Consider the following 25,896-nt stretch of genomic DNA (forward strand, 5'->3'; position numbering starts at 1 on the left):
TTAAATACCTCAGAAAAGGAGAAGCCGTTCAGTTTACTGAGCCTCTTGCTTCCAATGCAATCACATGCCGTTTGTAATACTTTAATCTAATTGCCAAAGAGATGAATAATCACAGGTAACATTGTAAAGATAAGCTTGTGTGAAATTTCTATTTAACCTTCTTAAAATAATAGAGCAAATCTCCTGGATATAGTATCGAACAGTGCAATTCATTATATTCCATCATTTTCTACAGATGATAGTTCCATGGAACCAAAAATTAATGTTTCATCATTTGTTATAATTAGCCTTATTGCTTTCAATCTTATTCATAACTAGATTTTAATCCATCTGTGTTTTTTAAAGAAGCTTAATCACCCCAGTATTAATTGCCTTTTTTTTCAAGTCTGCGCTGTACACCTACTTCTCCATTAAAGCAAAAGATATTTCTAATTTCCTGACTCTCTTTTGAAGCTTGTTGAATTTCTAGCTGTCATTTACTTATGCGAAGACATCTTACATTAAAATTAAACTGGCATTTATATGCCTTTCAGAAGTTTAAAGATCTAACAATTTCTTTGCACATTGTAGCTTGGTGAGGATATTGCAACACTTTGACTTAATTTCAGCCATGCAATAGCTGTCAAAGAGAGTAACAAGATTATTCTGAAGAGGCTACAAGTATTTTTTGAAGTGTTGTCAAGAAAGTTTAATTTTTAGTTCTTCCGATATTACCAGTGGATACATGTTTTTTAATTCTTTCATGGGATGTGGGCATCACAGCCCAAACCAACATTTGTCGCCCATTCCTAATTGCCCTTGAACTGAGTGGCTTGCGAGACTATTTCAAAGGGCAGTGAAGAGGTCAGGTCAGTGAGATATGGCAGATTTCTGGGAATGAATGAACCAGATGGGCTTTTTCCAAAAATTGATGATAAAACTAGCTTTATGTTCCTGCTTAAGTTCAAATTCCACTAGCTGTCACCGTGGGATTTGAGCACTTGTCACCAGAGCGTTAGTCTGGAAATTACTAGTCCAGTGATATTATTACTATGGGTGAGATTTTCTGGTCCCACCCTTCGCGGGATTCGTAACAGGCAGGACAGAGAATATGGCAGATCATTTAAAGGTCGATTGACCTTGTGTGGGAATTGCCAGTCTTTGGGTGTGTGCTGCCAGAAAATCCTGCCCTGCATCACCATATGTTTGTTTTAACCCAATACTTTGTGGACTTGAACCTGGTGTTGTGAGACTTTTTAATGTGAAAATCATATGCAGAGAGAAGCATTTGTAAACACATCTGTTATAATTCAATTGCTGCAGTAAGCAAGCATAAGTTTGTCCCAGATTATCATTTCTCAAAGTTTTTCCACTACTGAGATTAAATCAATTGGCTTATAGATGCTAGCTTTATCATTGAACCCTTTTTTGGACTACGTTGTAACATTTTCAATTCTCCAGTCCTTTGGCACATACCACAGAATCTATGGAAGAATGAAAAATTATGGTCAGTTTGTCCGCAATTTCCAGCTTTACTTCTCCCAGTATCGCAAAGATACAAAGAGTTCTGGTGGGATTTTTCTCCCTCTCCACAGCAGTGGTTTCCCATTGAACACAGTCCTTGCCCCAGAGATTGCCCCACCAATATCATGGTGGGAGTATGTTGTCAGTGGACAGTAAGATCCCACTGGTGTGAACAGCAGCAAGATTTTCATGACCAAATGTGAGCACAGTTAATGCTCCTAATACAAATCACTTTAGGAATTTTTTAGCCTCTCCAGTATCTTAACTATCTCCTCTCTCATTATGACTTTGGCAGCATCAATTTCCTTAAAGACTGATACAAAAGTACTCATGCCCTACACCTCCATATATAGGTGCCTTTCTTACTCTCTCTCAGCCCCAGCTCTCCTTTAGTGACCCATTTTCTTAAATATGCCTATAGAAGATTTTTGGGCTGCACTCTCTTCTCATACACTTTTCCCCAGAGGAAAGCAGTTTTCATCCTCGTATTGATACCCAGTTTCCTGAAGTGAGAGAAAAGAAGTCTATCACACTGTCACCTATTTGTTTCTTTTTATAAATAATAATGAAGTAACTGTCTTTTTTACTACTTAAGTATGTTTAATCATGACATGCAACTTAATTTGTGATATGTATGTATACAATATTGCATTTTACGAAATAGTCTAGTTGAATAAAAAAAATTAGCATACTGCATGGCAAATAAATTCAAGATTTTTGCATGTCTCTTGTGCTACTCTACTGAAGAAAATATAAAATATATTTTCTCTGAATAAACAGTTTCTTATATTACATCAGACTTTTATCTGTCAACCCTTGAGAGTACTTGTAAATATGGAAATTAATGATTCTCTTAGTTAGAATACACTGGATGAAGTAATGAATTGAAGAGTTGGTAACTTGTCCTTTCAATGAACTATCATTGTATAAAGGATTACTTGAAGCAAGACATAACAATTTTAGAGAAGTATCTGTACAAGATTACCTGAGTAGTACTCCTGAGGGAAAATTAAATCGATCTCCATTTGCCTTTATTTTGCTTGAATTTCAGTTCAAGAATTGATTCTGAATCCATTCTAATCAGACACAGGATTCACCTTAGAGATCACAGGGCTGCATGCCACACCAGTCAATAGTTTGGTGGCATTAGCATCTGCCCACGTGGCAAACTTATTTCATGTGGAGCCTTTACAGCAGAAATTTTACTATTACCATAGGCTGGATTTGAATCTAGGCTATCAGCATAAAAGGTCAGTGTTCAAACTATTGCTTCACAAAGATTCTCAGTCTATCATTTCTATTTGCTTGTAGATGAGTTGAGGTTAATGAGTTCTATACTTGAATATTGCTTCCTTCAGCCTGTGGTTGGAAATTTTATAATCTAGGTGTTGGTTGTCAATCAATTCTACTTGTGATTGAAATGAGTTTCATGCATTCCTGGTCTGCACCCAGTTGATGAGTTAAATGAATGCTAGTTCTGTCTTACCCACTGTAGTATTGAACCTCTATTGTGGTTGAGCTCAAGGCCATGTTTGTGACGACTGCAGACCTGGGCTTATTTCAAGCTTTTGTTCCCCATTAACTTTAGGTGAAAGGGGAAATGTTAAAGTGGGAGGGCACAGTGGTTGGCATTGCTGCCTCACAGTGCCAGAGACCTGTGTTCAATTCCAGCCTTGGGTGACTCTCTATGTGGAGATTGCATGTTCTCCCTGTGTCTGTGTGGGTTTCCTCTGGGCTCTCTGGTTTCCTCCCACAGTCCAAAGATGTTAGAGTTTGGTTGACTGGTCATGCTAAATTGCGTCTTACTGTCAGGGGGATTAGCAGGGTAAATACATGGGGTTATGGGGATGGGACTTTGTGGGATTGTTCTCAGTGCAGGCTTGATAGACTGAATGGCCTCCTGCACTGTAGGGATTCTATGATACCACATGTACAGAAGCAACTGACTGTTATCCATAAAATTATCAAAATGTTTTCTCTACATTTTTGCACTGGGATGAATGTTATTCATCACATGAGAATGTGGATGTGTGAATATTATAGGTTGCAAAGCATGTTGTGTTCTTTTCATTCCACTTAGATGTGAACAGATGTTAGAATGTTTGAATTTTAATTAGCAACACAGTAATTCTGTTCTGATTATTTTTGTTAATGATCATCTGGAGTAAAAGCATTTTTCCTTAACTTACAGTGTGGAGTCTGTTTATTGTAAAACCATGATCCTGGCCAGTAATATAATTACCTTTATTGTTGATTATGAAGAATTATGTCTACTTTGACAAGATTCAAAATTATATTTGAAATCAGGAATGTAACCCAGTGTCAAAATATACCGAACAGGACAAAAAAATTGTTCACAAGATGAAGCCACACTATTTTGAGACCAGCAGGATTTCCCCGCTCGATTGTCCCTGCCCCCAGCTAATGACATAAAGAGAACTCAACTTTATCTATGCATATCAGGATTTTACACCTGATAGTCCTCCCCATGTTAAATTGCTTAGTCACATCGGTGTGAAGGCACACTGACATTAATCACGACAGGTCCTTCACGACATGTGTCCAGTGATCAGAATGTCCCAAAGGTGCAGAGCTCAATACAGCTCCCAGGGCAGAGATGGCCATTGGCTGGGGTGGGGGGTGGAAGGGCCAGAATAATTACAATGGGAAATCCCGCCGGCATAAACGGCCTTTTGGGACTCGCGTGGGGTTTTGTGTCCACACCCCCAGCCCAATGTTTATGAAAGGAGTTTCAGGGATGAGGGACTTCAGTCATGTGGATAGATTAATGATATTGGGGGTTGTCCTCCTTGGTGAAGAAAAGGGGGAGAGGAGACTTGGTAGATATGCTCAAGATTAGGAGGAGTCCAGACAGAGTGAAGAAATATCTTTCGAATTGTATGGAAGGGTCAGGAACTTGAGGACATTGATTGAAGGTAATTGTCTTTCAAAGTGCCAACGTGCACACAATGAACCACATGGCTTTGTTTTGTGCTGTAAACATTACAAGGTTTAGAAAGCTCTCTGTGCTGTCCTCTTTAAGACTGAAGTGATAACCTCACATCTTCCTGGATTGAAATCAATTTGCTACAATTCTCTTCATTCACTTAACCTACCAATATAATATGAGTTTAAACTTGCATTTACACACCCTGCTCCCAATCTTTGTGTTGTTAGCAAATAAAGATATCTGACTTTCTATTTCATCATCTCAGTTAACGAACATAGTAAAGAATTGAGACCCCGACACCGATTCCTATGGAAAGCCACCAGTTATTTTATTAGGATACGGATGAGAAACACCAAGATATATTATGAATTTAGACTAGACCCCAGCTATTTGCTATTCTGGCATTAATGTGGATGAGGATATGGCATTTCACTCCAGGTGCAATTCTACAGACAGAGAAGCTTTTATCAAAACAAACTTTATTTAATAATGCAGCTTAATTATAACAAATGAATTAGCCTGACATTTACCAAAGCTGTGAGGTCATGTTGCAACTGTACAAAACTCTGGTACGGCCGCACTTGGAGTATTACGTGCAGTTCTGGTCACCGCATTATAAGAAGGATGTGGAGGCATTGGAAAGGGTGCAGAGGAGGTTTACCAGGATGTTGCCTGGTATGATGGGAAGGTCTTATGCAGAAAGGCTGAGGGACTTGAGGTTATTTTCGTTGGAGAGAAGAAGGTTAGAGGTGACTTAATTGAGGCATACAAGATGATCAGAGGGTTAGATAGGGTGGATAGTGAGAGCCTTTTCCCTCGGATGGTGATGGCTAACATGAGGGGACATAGCTTTAAATTAAGGGGTGGTAATTATAGGACAGATGTCAGAGGTAGGTTCTTTACTCAGAGGGTAGTAAGGGCGTGGAATGCCCTGCCTGCAGCAGTTGTGGACTCACCAACTTTAAGGGCATTCAAATGGTCAGTGGATAGGCATATGGATAACATTGGAATAGTTTAGGTTAGAGGGTCATTAGTTTCGATCCACTGGTCGGCGCAACATTGAGGGCCGAAGGGCCTTTACTGCGCTGTAAGGTTCTATGTTCTAATTTAATAATTCTTAAATATGACAAGATACAGTTTTTAACTGCTAACCAATCCCTATGAGACTCCATTCAAGTAATATTCCTCTCATAGACTTAAACTGCTCTTCTAAATCAGTTAGTAAAACACAAGCTTATGTGCTTGTATTTAGGTTGTCAGTCCTAGGGCTCTTAGAGCACTTCTGGAGAGAGAGAGAGAGAGAGAGAGAGACAGGGAGACATATCTTGCTTCTTTCAGAACCAGGCAGGAACTGACTACTTTAAAAATGAAAGAAAAACTGTGTGCTTTCCCTGCCAACTTAGCTTTCCCCATTAGCACACGACTTAGCCCCGTCAATCAATTTTATCAAAACTCTATTCTGAAACCCCGAGATAAACCTAAGAAAACATAAATGCATTAACTCGTTTTAGACAAACACACCGTTAGCTAAAATGAGTTATTATCCTACAGTCTCAGCATGGAGCTGTGTTTTGTTAGATAAATCGACTCCTTACAGCAAAACACTGCCTCTTAGAAGAAATATGGTCTAATTATAATTCTTAAAGGCATAGTGTTATCGCAATATCCTGCTGATTATAGTACCTACCCAAAATTCCTACCTCCTATCTCCTGTTGCTCAGGCCATCCCCTAATCAGGTCAATAATTTGCCTTCAACACCATGAACTTCAACTTTAGCTTGTAGTCAATGGAATTTCCCCAACTTCTGGGTTAGCATTCTTACTTCTTTGTCAGTGATATTCATATCTTATTCTCTTTCCGACCAATTTCCTAACCTTCCCTTCTGACATTTAGCTTGCAGAAGCCTGCTGTTCTTGATCAAATGATTGTTATTCACATGTAAGCTTTTCCTATAAATGTTGCTAGGTGATTTGCCACCTGTGTCACAGCAGGACACAATTCCTTATCCTTGTTCAACTTCTTTATGGGCACATTTCAGCATTAGTCACTGGTAGTGATCAGGAGGGAGATACTCGGGCAACTGAACTCTTATTCAGTTATCTTGATCCCAGCAAAAAATCTAATGATTTTAGTTGGATTCCCCCTTTATCAGTCTGCCCTTCATTATTAATCCTTTGCCATTACTGAAATATTGTCTTTTTTTCTTGGAGTTACACTTTCAACAGAGGTTGCTGTTGGTGCCAGTTGACAAATTGCTGTGGCTCTTTGTAATTCCTTATCTGCCTAATTAAGGTGACTAAACATTCTCGCTGTTCTTGACTTGAAAGCCTACGTGAATGCCCATAATAATTTTAGAATATAAATTTCATGAGTATGAGGAGAAAATATACATTTAGTTTTCATCTTTTTCCATCTGGCATCCCGGAGTCCTTTGGATATTCTTGTGGCTGTGCAGTTATAAAGTTTTCTGAGATCTCATGATTGGTTTGGGCAGTCACTTTCTTTACTCATGTCACAGTGTTGCCCATAATCCATTTTAGCTTCTAATCAGCTTAGAAATGCAAAGTAGTAGCAGAAAGGTGGGTGGGAAGTGTAGTGGTAATACCACTGGATTAACAATCCAGATGGTGTGGGGGTCATGGATTCAAATCCGACTGGGTCCTCAGTTGGAATTTATATGCAGGGAATGAAGTTGGGGCAGTGCAGTGGGTAGCACTGCTGCCTCACAATGCCAGGGTCCCGGTTTGATTCCTGGCCTGGGTTATTGTCTGTGCAGAGTCTGAATGTTCTCCCGTGTCTGCATAGTTTTCCTCTAAGTGCTCCAGTTTCCTCCCACAGTCTCAAAGATGTGCTGATTAGGTGCATTAGCTATACTAAATTTTTCCTCAGTGTATCCAAACAGGCGCCAGACTGTGGGGACCAGGGGATTTTCACAGTAACTTCATTGCAGTATTACTGTAGGCCTATTTGTGACACGAATAAATATACTTAAAACTAGCTTTTAGTAATGGTTACCATGTTAACATTGTTGTGAAATCCCATCAGCTTCACTATCTTTAGAGGAGGAAATCTGCCATCCTGACCCAGTCTGGCCTAATCCAGACCCAGGGCAATGTGGTTGACTCTGATCTGCCCTCTGAAATGTGCCTTTCAAGGGCATCTAGGGATGAGCAACAACTGCTGGCCTTGCAAGTGATACTCACGTCCCATGAAAAAAATCAAGAAAATAAGGGCTTGAAACGGGACAGGAATGATGTGCTGAATATCAGAATGTGGAGGCAGCATGGTCAGTTTTTTGATGTGTGAAAGGAGGTGACCATGGTTGCATCTTCATGAAGGCTGAGCCGCAGACTGCCCCGCATATATGTTGGAACAACTTTGGTCATGGGGGCAGAAATTAGCACGTCTCTGGCAGAGAAGCTAAGGGACTGTCTGTTGACCATGGTGTGCCTGAGGATTGACACACCATAGTCAACAGCCCATTGTTTTGGGGATAGCGAGATAACTTTCGCATCAGGAGCTTTGAGAATGTCACCGCAGTCACAGCATACAAATGCACAAAACGTCAGATGCTCCCCTGTTCCTGCATAGCATCCAAGTGCAGTTGTGCCATGAAATGGTGGAGGTAGGCAGGCCTATTGGCAATGGAGTATCAGAGAACTGTGCCAAATGTCCACACGTGGCCCTTTTCTGCTTCATGACCCCACTTAAATCTAGCATTAGCAGATATGAAACAATCAAAAGAAATTGCCTAGCCCAGTGCTTCCTGTCGCATTCCCTTCACCAATCCCACTATTGCCGGCTCTATTTGTAACCTGGAGTCCAGGACACTCATCAACTTTATTGTGAAGCTTCAAGAAAGACATCATACTTTTGAGGTTAAACAAACGATTATTCATTCCAAAAGAGCATCAGAGCAGTTGGCAATCAGTGAAACAAGTTTGGTCCTTGGTGACCCTTTGACCTTTGTGAATTACCTCTGGTGACCTGAGCATGGCTTGGTGCTATCCTGTATCTTCTGGTATCAACCTCTTCTCTGCCATCCGATCACATTTGCTGTGCTCCTCGCCCTGTGACATATGTCCCACGTGTGGTGCAAGCAGCCTTGAGTTGTTGGTGACAGTGGTGGTCGGTGATGCACTTGAGTCACTTGATGCTGCATTCTCCAAGTGGCAATTGCCTTCTGAGAGATATTCTTGCTCATCTGCCATCTCCCGCTATTCTTCTGGCATTGTCAAAGTGATATTAAGAAAAGATATTAATGACTGGGACATCTCTGTTCCTCTTCCAGTTCACGGTTCTGCAATTGTCTCAATTGCCAAAGCCTGCGAAACAATAAATATGCTGCATAGGTTAAATAAATGTGCCATTTTTCATGCACAAAACATGTTCCTTCTCTCAGTGGCCTGTCGTAGTAAGAGTCCTGCAACTGCTAGGGCTTTCTCTTCCATCAGTACAGCAGCGTAGGCTATTTCACCACACATCTCTTCTCTCCCTGGCAATGTGCATGCTCTTTTCATGTGCGGTTGATGAGAATACTATTCTGAATAATAGAGTCAATCTTGGCAGTTGAGATGGTATTGCACCAAAGAACATTTCACATACTTTTGCTGTCAGGCTGCCATACTCGCGTCTTCCATGGGTGGCTGTGCTGCCGGTGTTTCCTTCGTACACTGCCTGGATGAGGCTGCATAAAGCAAAGTATTGCCAGGACTTAATTGGATGTTGAATGCAGAGGCAATAAAGTAATTGGCTCCCTCCCAGAGGATTCATCCTGTGATCCCAACTCGCATTTAAATCTGATCATACAATTCTGCCAAACTGTCCTCAGTGCAGAGGGAAACTCAAGAAGCCTGTTGAAACGAAGAAAAATGAGATTGGTAGGTTTATCTATGGCCCAGCAATGTGCTTCAGAGATGTAATTCATTTGATGGATTTGGGTGCACGGTTAATGCTCTACTTATTACAATGAAAAATTTTGCCATGATTAGATATTTCTTGCTATTATAGGAGTATTATTCATGATAATCGAACCAGACTTTATTATTTCATGATTTGGCTTGACTCGAAGCTGAATGAAGTATGTGAGCACCCATTAATTCTGAGCTCATCTGGTCTGTAATTTGAAAGTTCAATATCTTTCACTTCTTTTTGATTGAACTTTAATTGAAGTTCAGGGATGCTTCCAGCTTCCCTTTTGTTCAAATCAATAAATAAGTTACCACCAGTGCAGGGACAGATTATACATTATTGTATTAGCTGAAGTGTTGTTATATTATTAAATTTGAAATTGCTTTCAGCACGCTCTGAGATTTTCACTTTCTTCAATGAAATTCCAAATCAATATGTTTGTTTTTCACAGAAATATCTGGCTCTGCAGAAGAGATTCCCCTTGTTCGCTGGAGGCAGCAATGGCTAGAAAATGGAACTTTGCTTTTCCACGTCCACCATCAGAATATAGCTCATCGTTTACCAGGCCTTATCCCGACTATCTACTCTCAGACTGATTCTGCAGAGGATGAACTCCGGATCCTTCACATTTCTGTCATGGTCAGTCACTCCACTTTATCATTTTCTTCCCCTTTGATTATTAACTTCAAATTATTTTTATCTTCCATTGTTAAAATTTTCTTTGAGCTTGAACACCTACCTGTATGTTGATGTGGTTCTGAGCTGAGTCGAATGAGTTGTCTTGTTAGCTCTATCTTCATTGGCGGGTAGAAGGTGGTGAGTTGCTTTTCCATGACAATTTTGATATTGCAAGGATGATGTTTGGAGGAATTGTGCTTGAGAAGATTATCAACTGTCATATAATGAATAGATTCAAAGCACTTGGAGAGTGAAAGATCTCGCAGTCCTCACAGTTGAAGCAAATTTCAGTGAAGTGTAACGCTGAGAGGATAAGCATAAACATCTTCTGTTACTGTATTATTGATTTGGAAAGTTCCTATTGATTGTTAACAATACTGTTGTCAATGTGTTCTTGTACTTTTGTTCATGGAAAGCCCTGTGTCTTAGCTTCTATTGATGCACTCATAAATATAGATAGTTTTAAGATAATTGATGTGGAACATTCTCTAATGATTATGGGTAGCAAAGTATCTCCATCAAAAGGATGGAAGTTCAAATCTTTCTTAAAATGGATAACAAGAGTCCACTAATCTATGGCACAATGTGCACAGCTTCATTGAAATGCACAACAGATTTTTTTTTTGTTTATTAGAATGTATTCCCTATCTTGAATGATAGACAGCAGAGTACTTGCATGTTACAAATATTTGCATAATTACTGGGTCAAAATTATAATCATTTTGTGATAATTGCAGTTGAAAAATGAATGGAATGATACAATTAGGACCGGATGATTCTGAGAGGTTTGGGTTGACACTGTGGGTAATTTTCCACTCTTCCAGCAATCTCACCATGCCAGTGACAATGTAGCCATCCATTTCTCACTCAACTGACTTTAGCAGATGCTCTGAGGTCGCATTAGCATTTGGGGTGGCATGGTGACAGTGGTTAGCACAGCTGCCTCACAGCACTAGGGACCTGGCTTTGATTCCCAGCTTGGGTTACTGTCTGTTCAGAGTTTACACATGCTCCCCATGTTTGCATGGGTTTGGCCATGCTAAATTCTTCCTCAGTGTCGCCAAACAAGCGCAGGAGTTGATTTTTACAGTAACTTAATTGGAGTGTTAATGTAACCTACTTGTGACACTAATCAATTAACTTAAATACTGGTTCTGATCCTGCTCTGTTGGGTGGGAAAGGAAATTTTTTGGAGCAGTTAATGCAGCTTTAATTATTTAAAATCTCCTCCACTACCTTAATACTGAACAACAAAAACACAGTTATATTTTTGATGGGAAAGAATGAACAACAGAAAATTTGTCAGCAGGCGCGCTTCCATTATTAACATTTTCTTTGAATGTGGCAGAAAGCAGGTCGTAAATCTTTGGAAGAACAAGGATTTGGAGTTGAGGCCTGTCTAATTCTGAATCTCAGTCAAGTAACAGATACCTTCTCAAGTTTCTATCTTTACTTTTCTATGATTTATGAGACTTCTTTTGTTTGCATATTCCCATCTATTATTGCATTTTAAATAAATGTTTCCACATTTGCACTTTTATCTGTTTATTTGCTGCAAGTCTTCAATTGCAATTCAGGTTGGACATCTTTGTTTTAAATGCAAATAAAATGTTCTGGGATGAAGGTGAGGGTTTCAATTCTCTTCCCGTACCTTAGTGAGTGGCACACTGGTTAGTACTGTTGCCTCACAGCGCCAGGAACCCAGGTTCGGTTCTGACCTTGAGGGACTGTTCATGGAGTTTGCATGTTCTTCCTGTGACTGTGTGGGTTTCCTCCGGATGCTCTGGTTTCCTTTTACAGTCCAAAGATGTGCAGATTATGTAATTAGTCGTGCTAAATTGCATCTTCTGGTCTAAAGCTATGTATTTTGGGTGGATTAGCCATGATAAATGTTTGGGGTTATGGGGATTGTTGGGGAGGTGGGCCAGGGTGGGACGTTCTTTCGGAAAGTCAGTGCAGATTTGATGCACGGTATGGCCTCCTTCTGTACTGATTGGATTCAATGATGCACTAAGGCAGACTTTCATCTGTTTCCATAGGAAGTTATTCCTGAAATAGTTCGCTCATAGTTACCAGGGTAATAGCTTGCAGGACACCACTCCACATTAAGAGCAGCTGCCCAAGAGTCTGTCCCACACTTAGTGTCAGCTTTCAGTGTGATTGAAAGGATTTGTTGTTTGACACACTCAACCTGTTTGCCTGCATGATTAATGCATCTTTCTTGACCATCAAGTCCTGCAGCGAGACTTGAACACAGATCTTCTGGATTACCTGCTACCTGCTGGACCACAAGCCCTCCCAAAATGAGGATTAATTTCTATTTTTTCTCAAAATCAGACCACGAATAGACATGTGTTGGAAAATAAGTTCCAGCTATGGTGCTATGGTGAAGTCAGTTTCAAAATTTTGCTGGCAACTCTTTGGGACCCTGTGAACTATTGACTCCTGAAATACCCTGATCAAGTGAGCATTTATCAAAAGAGAATAATTTTCCTTCCAGCTGAGTTAAACATTTACTGAGAATGAAGAGTTTAATTGCTTATTTTCAAAGATAAGTCTTGAAGTATTTGGATAAGGGGATATGCTGTCCATAAAAGCTTGTGTTAACTTGTTTAAATTGATGCTTAATTTTAATGAGATAGCCCTCATCTAGACCTTGGCTTTCAGTTTGAAAGAAATCAAAAGGCATTTGTCATAAATTATTTCAGTGTCGATTGAAAGGAGCAAGACAAATTTACACAGTGGTTTTCCATTGTTAGAACTGGAAATGATGGGGATGATTTCACTTTCACCACCTCAGCAGCTATGTTGGTTGCATAAACTGCACTCAGTGAGCACATCCAATGAGTCTGGTAGGATGGAAATCGAACACGTTGTGTAATGGTGGGCAATCCATGCTATTATATCCCTGTCCGGACAAAAGTAAATATTGTCCTTAGTGCAACCGTGAATGTAGTGTTATGATTCAGGTCAGAAACTCTAAAATGTTTCATGAAGCACATCTGAATCATGAGATGTTTCACTTCAGGTATAATTGAAGTGTTCCACGAGGGAACTTTTATCCAACAAAGTTTATTTAAGAATATAGTTAACATGTATAGTAAGAAAATTAGCAAGAACTTTTATCAATTACAAATGAGAAACAATCATGACAATGTAGAACTCTTAACAATGATCTCTACTATGTTCCAAATCAAACCAATCCCATAGACAAAAGACCCCTTTCACAAGTTTAACATAGCACAGACTAATGCACTTCTGATAATAGGATCAAGGCTATTAGTTAAATTCTGCAGTCAAATGCTCTTGAGGCTCAGAACAGTTTGAAGACAAGGCAGCTTCTCAAAACACCGGAGAGACTCTGGTCGAGCCCCCCTGACAACAGCAGGTTTTCACCCTTCAGGAAAACAAGGTCTTGTTTTCAGCTAACCAGCTGAATTTTCAAAGAAACAGGGAGAGAGGGAAAACACTTCCTTTTAACTTGCTGTCCCTTCTAAAACTAAAAACTCAAACCACAACTCCAAACTGAAAGTGAAAATGAATCCCTGTTAGCTAACTTGCCCACAGTTTTTTCTCCTCTCAATAATAACATCACCTAAGGCTATGAGCATGAATGTAAAAAAAAAAATTCTTAAAGGTACACTGACATCAGAATAGCAATTAAGAACATAAGAACATAAGAAATAGGAGCAGGAGTAGGCCATCTAGCCCTTCGAACCTGCCTCGCCATTCAATAAGATCATGGCTGATCTGTCGTGTCTCAGTTCCACATTCCTGCCCTCTCCCCATAACCCTTAATCCCCTCGCTTATCAAAAACGCATCAACCCGCGTCTTAAAAATATTTAGCGAGGCAGCCTCCACCACTTCAACGGGCAGAGAATTCCAGAGATTCACCACCCTTTGAGTGAAGAAGTTCCTCCTCAACTCCGTTCTAAACCGCCCCCCCTTTATCTTGAGGCTGTGCCCCCTAGTTCTACTGTCCTTTCTGAGCGGGAAGAGTCTCTCCACCTCTATCCTATCCATCCCATTCATCGTCTTATATGTCTTAATGAGATCTCCCCTCATTCTTCTAAGCTCTAACAAGTACAAGCCTAATTTATTCAGCCTCTCCTCATAGCTCAACCCCCTCAACTCCGGTTTCAGCCTAGTAAACATCCTCTGCACTCCCTCCAAGGCCAAAATATCCTTGCGTAAGTACGGCGACCAAAGCTGCACACAGTACTCCAGCTGCAGCCTCACCAATGCCCTATACAGCCGCAGCAAGACCTCCCTACTTTTATATTCAATCCCCCTCGCTATGAAGGCCAGCATCCCATTCGCCTTCCTGACCACCTGCTGCACCTGCAAGCTGGGTTTTTGTGACTCATGCACAAGGACCCCGAGGTCCCTCTGCACTGTCGCCTGCTGCAGTTTTTTGCCCCGTAAGTAATAGTCCTTCCTACCATTATTCCTACCAAAGTGGACCACCTCGCACTTGCCAACATTAAATTCCATTTGCCATTTCCTGGCCCATTCGCCCAGACTATCTAGATCCTTCTGCAGACTCTCCACACCCTCCGCGCAATTTGCCGTTCCACCAATCTTGGTGTCATCAGCAAATTTCGACACCATGCACTCGGTTCCCTCCTCCAGATCATCTATATAAATGGTAAATAGCTGAGGCCCCAGCACCGACCCCTGGGGCACTCCACTAGTCACCAACCGCCAATCCGAATAGCACCCATTGACCCCCACTCTCTGCCTCCTATTTGACAACCAATCCTCTATCCACGCTAACACCCTACCCCCAACTCCATGCCCCCTTACCTTCTTCAATAACCTCTTGTGAGGTACCTTGTCAAACGCCTTCTGAAAATCCAGGAAGAACACATCCACTGGCTCTCCTCTATCTACTGCCCTAGACACATCCTCATAGAACTCCAGTAAATTTGTCAGACACGACTTCCCTTTAAGGAAACCGTGCTGCGTCTGCTCTATCAAGCAGTTCCCCTCAAGATGCCTCGCTATTTCCTCCTTGATGACGATTCTAACATTTTACCTACAACAGACGTTAAACTAACCGGCCTATAATTCCCCGCCTTTTGCCTGGCACCCTTCTTAAACATCGGCGTAATATTAGCCGTTTTCCAATCTTCCGGCACTTCCCCGGAATCCAGCGACGTCTGGAAAATAACCACCAAGGCATCCACTATCACCTCCGCCATTTCTTTCAGGACCCTCAGATGCATTCCATCCGGTCTTGGGGACTTGTCCACAATCAGCCCCTCCAGTCTGTCGAGCACCGCCTCTCCAGTAACAATAATGTCATTGAGACCCTCCAGTCCTACCACCTTTCCATCGCTAACATCCGGCAAATTATTCACGTCTTCCTCCGTGAAGACCGAAACAAAAAAGTTATTCAAGACCTCAGCCATTTCCCCATCCCCTACCACTAAGTCCCCCCTTTCATCCTCTAAGGGTCCAACGTTCACCCTAGCCAGCCTCTTCCTTCTTATATATTTATAAAAACTCTTGCTATCCTTTTTTATATTAAGCGCTAGTCCAGCTTCATAGTTTCTCCTACCCTTCTTTATCAACTTCCTTGTCAATCTTTGTTGACATTTAAACCTCTCCCAATCCTCTTCTCGCCCACTATTCTTAGCTACTCTAAACGCCTCTGCTTTTAATTTAACACTTTCCTTCACCTCCTTCGTTATCCAGTTTGTGGATGCTCCATCACTGAATACACAAAGCTGAGACAGAGAAATTTTTGGTAATTCAGGGAACAAAGATATATTGGAAACAGCCAGGAAAATGGAGATGAGGCACAAGATCAGCCATGGAAAGGATCAAAGAAAGAAAAAAGAATGTTTGGTCATATAATTTCATGCTTAGCTGCAGATGGCACAGTGGTTGGCACTGCTGCCTCACAGCACCAGGAACTGAGGTTTGATTCCCAGCTGGAGTCACTGTCTGTGTGGAGTTTGCACATTCTTCCCATGTTTGAGTGGGTTTCCTCCGGATGCTCCAGTTTCCTCCCACAGTCCAAAGATGTGTGGGTTACGTGGATTGGCCATGCTAAATTGCCCCTTAGTGTCATGGGGTACTAGCTAGGGTAAATGCATGGGGTTATGGGGATAGAGCCTGGATGGGATTGTGATCGGCACAAACTCAATGGGCTGAATAGCCATCTTCTGCACTGTAGGGATGTAGAGACTTCAAGTGGCTAAATTAGACAACAAATGGAATAAACCATTTTTGGTTATAGGTAGGAATGGATGCTAGTTCTCATTTAAACCAATGAAAATCTGAAAGTACAAATAATTCTCAGAGTTGATTTATACATTTCTTCCAAAACTCAGAATACTCCTCAATCTGGCAATCCAAAAGCTATAGAATATACAGCTCAGAAACAGGCCATTTTCTCACCCAGTTCATGCATACACTTATGTTCTATTCAAGACTCCTCTCAGCCTTCCTTATCTAACTATCAGGAAGTTTGCTATTTCCTTCCTCTTCATACAGTAATCAATCTTCTAATTAAAATGATCAGAATTTTAATGAAGAAACTTGGGAAACATAAGCTCTTTTGGTTTCATCCTTGCCTATTATTGTCTAACAAATTTAGTAGATCTGCTTCTCAACATATCCAGCTAACAGGATAGCAGTCAAACAACATCAGCAGAATGCTAAAGTACGTTGTCAAACTAGTAGAAATCACAGGATATTGGAAGCTGAAATCTTTTAAAAATTTGATGTTAAAAATGGAAAGATGTCCAGATGCTTCTGAATCAATTAAGACCAATAACCTTTCTAATTTGTAAATAGTCATCTTGCATGCAACAAAGTATATGACAACTAAAATGTGATGCAACTCCTAAATCAGAAGGAAAAACAATCCAGTAGAAACAGCTAATAAGACACAATTCTAGCAAGTTTATAATGGCTGAATTTGGATGAAATTCAGTTACTTACTAATCTGAATTCAATAGTCAATGTTACTTTCTCCTTACTTCAAATTGGTTACATTTCAAATAATCAACTATAAAATTAATTTTAAAAGATCAGGCTACTTTAAGAAATTATTTTAACAAGGGATTTTTTTTTAAAAATCTTGTTTAAATGTGACATCACATACAAATTGTGCATTATTTATAAATCATGAACTTTTCTATAGTGATGAAGTTCACAAGATCATAGAATCATAGATCATAATAAATGATTGAAAAAAAACAACTACTGTGAGTGATGTGCCTTCAGCAACATGTACAGTCCAATATATGTAAAAGTTTTATTTGCAAAAAAAAGTAAAAACTTATTCAGACTTTTAGAATTCTTTCCCCAAATCTGTAAATTCATTCAGCTTGGAAAAGTAGAAGTAGAGCACTGAAGGTGACAGGGCAAGTTGATGAGGCAATTACAAACTCATCCTTAGTAAAAACAAATACTACAGAGGGATTGGACAACAATAACTTAAGCTTATGGTGCAGCCTCTGTTGCTTTGCTCTTGTGGTTTGATATTATTTGATGGCCTTGATTAGGCTACACTAGAATGACCCTTATTCTTTAATTCCTCCTGTCTCCATCCCCTACCTTCTGCAACATGCAGTTCAATAATGTGATTCCAAATTTAATGTCCATTACATCTCCATTCTAGTTCTTTAGTCAATACCTGAATTAGACTACAGAGGTATGTGTATGTAACTGACTTCATTAGTAAGTGTGTAGAATATTGTGTGCTAAAGAAACAAATCTGTGTGTTCTCCAACTGGAAACCATGGATGAACAGTGATATTCACTGCTTGAAGTCCAGGTCTGAGGTGTTCAAGTCAGGCGACACTGACCTATACAAGAAATGATGTGGAGATGCCAGCATTGGACTGGGGCAAACACGCAAGAAGTCTCACAAACCAGGTTAAAATCCAACAGGTTTATTTAGTAGCAAAAGCCACTTGCTTTCAGAGTGCTGCTTCGAAAGAAGGAGCAGCACTCCGAAAGCTAGTGGCTTTTGCTACCAAATAAACCTGTTGGACTTTAACCTGGTGTTGTGACACTTCTTACTATACAAGAAAGCCAGATACGATCTAAGGAGATCCATCAAAGATGCCAAAAGACAGTACCGGACAAAGCTAGAGTCCCAGGCTAGCCACATGTACCCCCACTGATTATGGCAAGGTTTGCAAGACATGAAGGCATGTAAAATTGCCAGCTCCAACGCACCCTTCCCTGATGAACGTAATTCATTCTATGCACGTTTTGAACAAGAGGTAAGCGAGAGTAAGTCCTCCACCTTGGAAGACCTAGGTGTATCTATTTCCAGGTTCACCATTGCAGATCAGAGCTTTCTTGAAGGTCAACCCACGGAAAGCGACTAGTCTGGATGGGGTACCTGGACAAGCACTCAGATCCTGTGCGGGTCAGCTGGCATAGGTATTCACAGACATCTTCAACCCCTCTTTACAACAATCTGAGTTCCCTATCTGCTTCAAGAAGATGAACATCACCCCAGTACCTAAGAAAAACCACGGAGCGTGCCTTAATGACTATCGGCCGGAGGCTCTGACATCCATCATTATGAGGTACTTCGAAAGGTTAGTCATGGCATGAATCAACTCCAGCTTCCCGGACTGCCTGGATCCACTACAGTTTGCCTACCGCTACAACAGGTCCACAGCAGACGTCATTTCTCTGTCTTGCACTCAACTCTAGAACACCTAGATAACAGGGACACCTATGTCAGATTTCTATTTATTGACTACAGCTCAGCGTTCAACACTATCATTCCCACAAAACTTATCTCCAAAATCCATGGCCTGGGCTTCAGAAGCACCCTCTGCGACTGGGTCCTGAACTTCCTAACTCACAGACCTCAATAAGGAAAGACAACAACACCTCCTCCATGATCATCCTCAACACCAGCGCCCCACAAAGCTGTGTTCTCAGCCCCTTACTATACTCCTTATACACCTATGCCTCTGTGGCCAAAATTTTCTTCCAATTCGATTTTCAAGTTTGCTGACGACGCCACCATAGTGGGTCGGACCTCAAACAATAACGAGACAGAGTACAGGAATGAGATAGAAAATCTGGTGAACTGGTGCGGCAACAATAATCCATCCCTCAGTGTCAACAAAATGAAGGAGATTGTCATTGATTTCAGGAAAGGAGAACATACTTCTGTCTACATCAATGGGAAAGAAGTAGAAAGGATCGAGAGCTTCAAGTTTTTGAATGTCCAGATCGCCAACAACCTGTTCTGGTCCCCCCATGCTGACACTATAGTTAAGAAAGCCCATCAGTGCCTTTACTTTCTCAGAAGACTAAGGAAATTTGACATGTCAGCTACGACTCTCACCAACTTTTACAGATGCACCAAAGAAAACATTATTTCTTATTGTACCTCAGCTTGGTATGGCTCCTGCTCTGCACATGACCACAAGAAACTACAAGAGATTGTGAATGTAGCACAGTCCATCACACAAACCAGCCTTGCATTCATTGACTCTGTCTACACTTACTGCTGCCTTGGCAAAGCAGCCAGCATAATTGAGGACCCCCATGCAACCCAGTCATTCTCTCTTCCACCTTCTTCCTTCAGGAAAAAGATATAAAAGTCTGAGGTCACAAACCAACTGACTTTTGAATGGACTTAACTTGCATTAAGTTAATCTTTCTCTACACCCTAGCTATGACTGTAACACTACATTCTGCACTCTCTTTCCTTCTTTATGAATGGTATCTTTTGTCTATATAGTGAGCAAGAAACAGTACTTTTCCCTGTGTGTTAATACATGTGACAATAATAAATCAAATCAAAATGTATAAAGTGTTAGCTGAAAGTGGAAGATAAATGTGACCCAGGAAATAAAAGGACTGTAATAGATTGATGCAATGTGCCTAAAAGGTCAGAACTAGTGTTGTAGAGGAAAACAACCACTAAACAACAGTATCAGAAGTTTTTGCATTAATCTTGTCCAAGAGTTAAACATGAAGAATAAGGTGGCTGCCTATAAATGGGAAAAAAAGCCAACTCTGTCAAGCCTATTATCCTTAAAACTGACTGCTATTAATAGGCTAAACTGAAAGACATCATGCTATATTTCAGGCTGGATGTTTGCTTTAACAAAATTAATGGAAGTATAAAAAATCTGCAAATTAATGGCATTACATGTTTTGGCTGGCAAGTTTATGTCAGTTATGAATACTTTTGAGATGAAAGTTGGTCTGCAAGCATACCTTGAGCGTTATCTGTGTCTTGATATAGCATCCACTAGTTTCCTAATATACTACCACAGTAAATAATGAAATGTTATCAATGTATCTTTCCTGGGGTCTGATAATAATGGGCAGGGTTTTCTTGTCATGTCTGCCCCAGGACCATAAATTCCTGCCTGAGGTCAATTTGCCTTTAGCTTGTCTGTCGAATTCTCAGCCCTGCCTGCGACGAATACTGCGGTGCACAGGACTTGAAGATTTCATCAATATTGAGTGATCTGTGTTTTAGCCAAATAGCCATTTCTTTCTGTGTAAGCGTTAACATTGGCAACTTGTTTTATCATGGTTATGATCGAGGCGAAGATGCAGCCTTTCATTTCAAGTAGTTCAAGCCGAAGCCACTTGTGACTATGTGGCCAAATTCCCCTCCAATTCGATTTTCAAGTTTGCAGATGACACCACTGTAGTGGGTCGAATCTCATGGCACGAAGCAAGAGTGGTGGGAATAATGGTTAATTGACTGGATTAGTAATCCAGAGACTTCAATTAATGATCTGGTAACATCTTTTTATCTCCTATCACAGCTGAGGAATTAAAATTCAATGAATCAAATACATTTGGAATGAATATTTTTAATATCAGTAATTGTGATCCTATAACTATCATGGTAAAATGTTATTTGGTTCATTAATGTCCTTCAGGGGAGGAAATCTGCCTTCTTTACTTCGTCTGGCCCGCGTGTGACTCAACATGTTATTGGTTCTTAATTGCCCTCTGAAATAACCTAAGCAAGCCACTCAATTGCCAAGAAGAAAAAAAGATTTGGATCTTTACACTTTACATAACCTCTGAACATTTCAAAGTGCCTTCCAGTCAATGAATGAGTTAAGTATACATGCTGTTGTAATGTCAGAAACATGGCAACTAATTTGCATAAAGCAATTGTTTGTATAAACACCCATGTGATAATGGCTAAAATGTGATGTTGCTTGAAGATAAATATTGGCCAGGACACCAAAGGTAACCCTTTACTTCGCTTTTTGGAAATAGCAGGACCTTTTTGCATCAGGGATGGGTGTGAAAGTGGAATTCAAACACAAATCTGCCATACTGAATAGCAGAGCAGGCTTAAGGGGCTAAATGGCCCACTTCTGCTCCTATTTTGTATGTTTGTATCCATCTGAGCAGACAGAAGAGCCTCAGTTCAATGTCTCATCCGAAAGGCAACACCTCCTGCTAGTGCAGTATTTCCTCAGTACTCCAGTGGAGTGCCAGCCTTGATTCTCATACTTACACCCTGGTGTGGGCAATTTGACCTGAGGCACAGCTACCAATCAAGAAGGTGGCTGACCATTAGCTTCTCGAGGGCAATTAGGAATGCACAAAAATGTTGGCTTTTTCAATGAAATGCACATTAAAACCAAAGTAGATGGCCTGAGTTCTCTACATTTTCTTCCTAGATTGTAATCAATGTAGAATATCTACACTGCAGAGGAAGAAGGAGGCCATTCGGTCCATCAAGCCTGCACTGACAACAATTCTACCCAGGTCCTATTTCGTAACATCGTGTATTTACCTTGCTAGTCCCCCTGACACTAAGGGGCAATTTAGCACAGTCAATCAACCTAACCCACACATCTTTGGAAAGTGGGATGGAACTGGAGTACCCAGAGGAAAGCCACAGGGTCACGTGGCAGACGGGCAAACTCCACACAGATGGTGACTCAAGGCTGGAATTGAACCCGAGTCTCTGGCACTGTGAGGCCACAGTGCAAACCTCTGTACCACCGTGCAGTCCAATGTATAGAGCTCGTACTACTTTCCAGATTGAAACCAGCCAACTGTGTACAGAGCAGGGATTTCAACCTATTCTGGTAGTGCAGTCCCACACTGAACAGTGGATTTGTTTGTTAATCTGTTTCGGAAACCACCAAGGTACCCTTAATTGAGCTCAGCTGTTTTCAGTTGGTGGCTAGGTTGGTTTGCCAATCAGCTCCTGGAGAATGAGGCTCCCTTTGAAATAATTGGATATGTTGCATGGGGTTGTAACTTATCAGGAAAATAAACCATGAGACGTGTCAGAATAATTCCTCTGGCTGATGATTATGCTTCTTATTTGGAAATCTGCAGTGCTGGAATTCCCCAAAGAAAAATGTTTCAAATTAAAACATTTAGATGAATAAAACATTTAAAACTGCTGCCTTAAACCTCTTCTCCCGATTTCGGCTAGGAACTGGAGGATTGATGTATAATTACACAATAATCCTGCAGTAATCACTCAAAACAAAGGAAGGATAGCCATTGAGAAGCTGAAAGATATATTTTGTCATGCCGTGCAAACACTGACCAGAAAACAGCTGAAAAGCTGTGTTAAAGAAAACTGTATTAAATACTTCATTCTGGAACTTGAAAATAAGAAAGCCTTAGCTGATGGAAAATGACATTTATTGCCTAAATGTTCCAGTCCCACCCACCCCCAAAATTGTTGCAGCTGAGAAAGTTAATCTGATGGATCAGCAAAAGGCCACCTAACCTCGGGCAGGATTTTCCAGTCCTGGGGTGGACAAGAGGGACTGGAAAATCCTGCACAAAGAAAATCAATTGTAACTTTTCAAACATGTTCGTGCCATGAACACAGTCGCAAACTATTTTACACTGAATGAGACTTTCTCACTGCCTTCTATACCAACAGTGTTGTGAATAACTTGGAGGCTGAAAAAGAAGAAAGAAGGGCTTGCATTTATACAACAATGACACACTTGTTGGAGTATAGCCTCTGTTGTAATGGAGGAGATTTGGAAGCAAATTTGCCACCACCAAAGTCCCATAATGAGATGATGAGCTGATCTCTGGATTTGGTGTTGTCGATTGAGGGGGAGGGGGTTGAGTGGTGTGAATATTGGTCAGGACACCGGCGATAACTCCTCTTCTTTGATATAGTGCATTGAAAACTTTTCTTTGCACCTGACACCTGAGCAGACTGGGCCTCAGTTTATCATCTCATCCGAAGTTGGAATCTCTTACAGCATGACGTTCCCTTAGTACTGCCTTGGAGTCAGCCTTAATCTTTGTGATCAAACCCTCGCATGAGACTTGAAGTCAGAGATTCAGAGGCGGGTATGATGCCGACTAAGCCACGGCTGACACTAGTCGGCAGGTTAAATTGATTTTCCTGAAGTTGCTTCTAAACTATTGGGAAAGGAAATGAATTCTGTTTGTGAAAGGTATTAATAATATTGAATTATTTTTGCTTTCGGCTAATGAGGGGAATGCTACACTGATAAGTGAAGTTAGCTTTATTGATGTAGTTTCTTTGATGTTTTGCTTGTTTTATATTTTTTTAAATGAACTTAGAATCTTCACCACTGGAAAATTACCTTGAATCTATTCAATTTATTTATGTAAGAAGAATATTTTGAAGACAGAGTGAAAAGTTTTCCGGTCCTGCCTGCCGTGGATGGAAAATTTGATGGACCATTTAAAAGTCCATTGACCTTGAATAAATATATCCAATTACGGAATATTAGTTGCTGGGTTCTGATAGATAGCGTCATACATTGGGATCATTCCTTATTACCAAGAATTTTCAGTGACTATATTTTTTGTTTTTTTTTAATGTAAGTGTTGTTTAGCTGATAATTTTAATTTAAATGCACTTAAGTATTCTTGTTCTTTAGTCTTGCTGAAATCGTGCCTCTGTTGTCAATTGACGCAAACTTCTGCTCAAATTTCGTTTGTTTCCCAATTTAGGTAGGATTCACCTTAGTTGAATGATATTGTCTGGAATTCATCGACCTCGCTTGTCCCGCCACCACTGCCAGCGCAAATGGGGAATTTAGTGTTCAGCCGAATAAGGCCAGCACGGTAGCACAGTGGTTAGCACTGCTGCTTCACAGTGCCAGGGACCCGGATTCGAATCCTGGCTTAGGTCACTGTCTGTGTGGAGCTTGCACGCCCTTCCCGTGTCTGCATGGATTTCATTCTGGACCTCCGGCTTCCTCCTACATTGTGAAAAATGTGCTGGTTAGCTGCATTGACCCAAACAGGTGCTGGCCAGTTGGTGGCGACTTGGAGAATTTCACAGTAACTTCAACGCAGTGTTAACGTAAGCCTTACTTGTGACTAACAAATAAACTTAACTTAAATCTCTCTTCACCGCAGCGGGACTGGAGGATCCCAGTCATGGATGAGGTGGGAGAATCCCGGCCATCATCTGGCGTTCCCATTCAATGTCAAAAGCTGTCACAGCCTCAGCTATGATGTGGAGGTGCCGGCATTGGACTGGGATAAACACAGTAAGAAATCTCACAACACCAGGTTAAAGTCCAACAGGTTTATTTGGTAGCACAAGCCACTAGCTTTTGGAGCGCTGCTCCTTCATCAGGTGAGTGGGAGTTCTGTTCATAAACAGGGCATATGAAGACACAAACTCAATTTACAAAATAATGGTTGGAATGTGAGTCTTTACAGGTAATCAAATCTTACAGGTACAGACAATGTGAGTGGAGAAAGGGTGGGAATTGTAAGGACACACGCATGAGGACGGCCTCAGCCAGGATCTTGGGTTCATGTCACACTATCTGTAACCCCCACGACTTGCTTGGGCTTGCAAAATCTCACTAACTGTCCTGGCAGGAGACAATACACACCTCTTTAACCGGAGCTTAACCCTCTCTCCACTCACATTGTCTGTACCTTTAAGACTTGATTACCTGTAAAGACTCACATTCCAACCATTATTTTGAAAATTGAGTTTGTGTCTTTATATGCCCTGTTTGTGAACAGAACTCCCGCATACCTGATGAAGGAGCAGCGCTCCGAAAGCTTGTGGCTTGTGGTACCAAATAAACCTGTTGGACTTTAACCTGGTGTTGTGAGGCTTCTTACAGCCTCAGCTGCCAGTTGCCTGTTTGGCATGGGAAAATGTTCTTCATGTGCAGAGTTGGGATCAAGTAGTTCCCCATGGACAGATTATGGTGTTAGAAGCGACATTTGGTATCACATAAGGTGCCAAGGTTGTGAACAGTCTGTTTCAGCCTCAAAGTATCCCCCCTTCCTCGACTTTCAGTCTTAGAATGCCAATACTCATTTCCAAGCTAAGCATAAGAATGAAGCATTCATAATAACATTGTAACAGAAGGTCTCTCTTTTCTCAAGGAGAAGCTGTTTCTTTTCAATCTGTAAACCAAATTTGTTTCCAAGGGAACTTGTTTTCCTACTTTCAATGATAATGGTTTGGTTCATGCATTTGGACAGCTAGTACCCTGTGCACGCTTCAAGAAAAACAACTTCCTTTAGAGTACCTTTAGCAGAATAAAATGTCCCAGGGTACTTAATTAAGAGGGCTACCAAACAACATTTGACATCGAGTCACATCAGGAGATATTGGGACAAGTGAACAAAGATTTTATCAAAGAGGTAGTTTTTTAATAAATGTGCTTTTGGAAGAGGTAACCGGATAGAGAGGAGAAAATTGCACTGTTCAGTAGCTATACAACCAAAAAGTGTCAATGCTGGGTTGAAAGAAACTGGGTTCCACAAGAAACCAGAATGCAATGGTTCTTGGACAGTGCAGGGCTTGTAGAGGTTACAGATGTAACAGGGGCAGCAAGACCATTGAGGGGTTTAAACATCAGGATAAGAGTAATCAATTCACAA

The 25,896-nt window shown here is 40.9% G+C and overlaps 1 protein-coding gene across 1 annotated transcript in view; it reads left to right on the top strand.

The window, feature by feature from the left end:
• astn1 (astrotactin 1) overlaps window positions 1-25,896 on the top strand; it is a 2,322,431-nt gene that overhangs the window by 461,979 nt on the left and 1,834,556 nt on the right. Inside the window, exon 2 of the mRNA XM_080195939.1 lies at window positions 9,817-10,004. Within this exon, the coding sequence (XP_080052065.1) occupies window positions 9,817-10,004 (188 nt within the window). The remainder of the gene's footprint in view (window positions 1-9,816; window positions 10,005-25,896) is intronic.

This window comes from Carcharhinus amblyrhynchos, chromosome 9 (genome assembly GCF_965287045.1).
Source record: "Carcharhinus amblyrhynchos chromosome 9, sCarAmb.v2.hapA, whole genome shotgun sequence".
Taxonomy (NCBI): domain Eukaryota; kingdom Metazoa; phylum Chordata; class Chondrichthyes; order Carcharhiniformes; family Carcharhinidae; genus Carcharhinus; species Carcharhinus amblyrhynchos.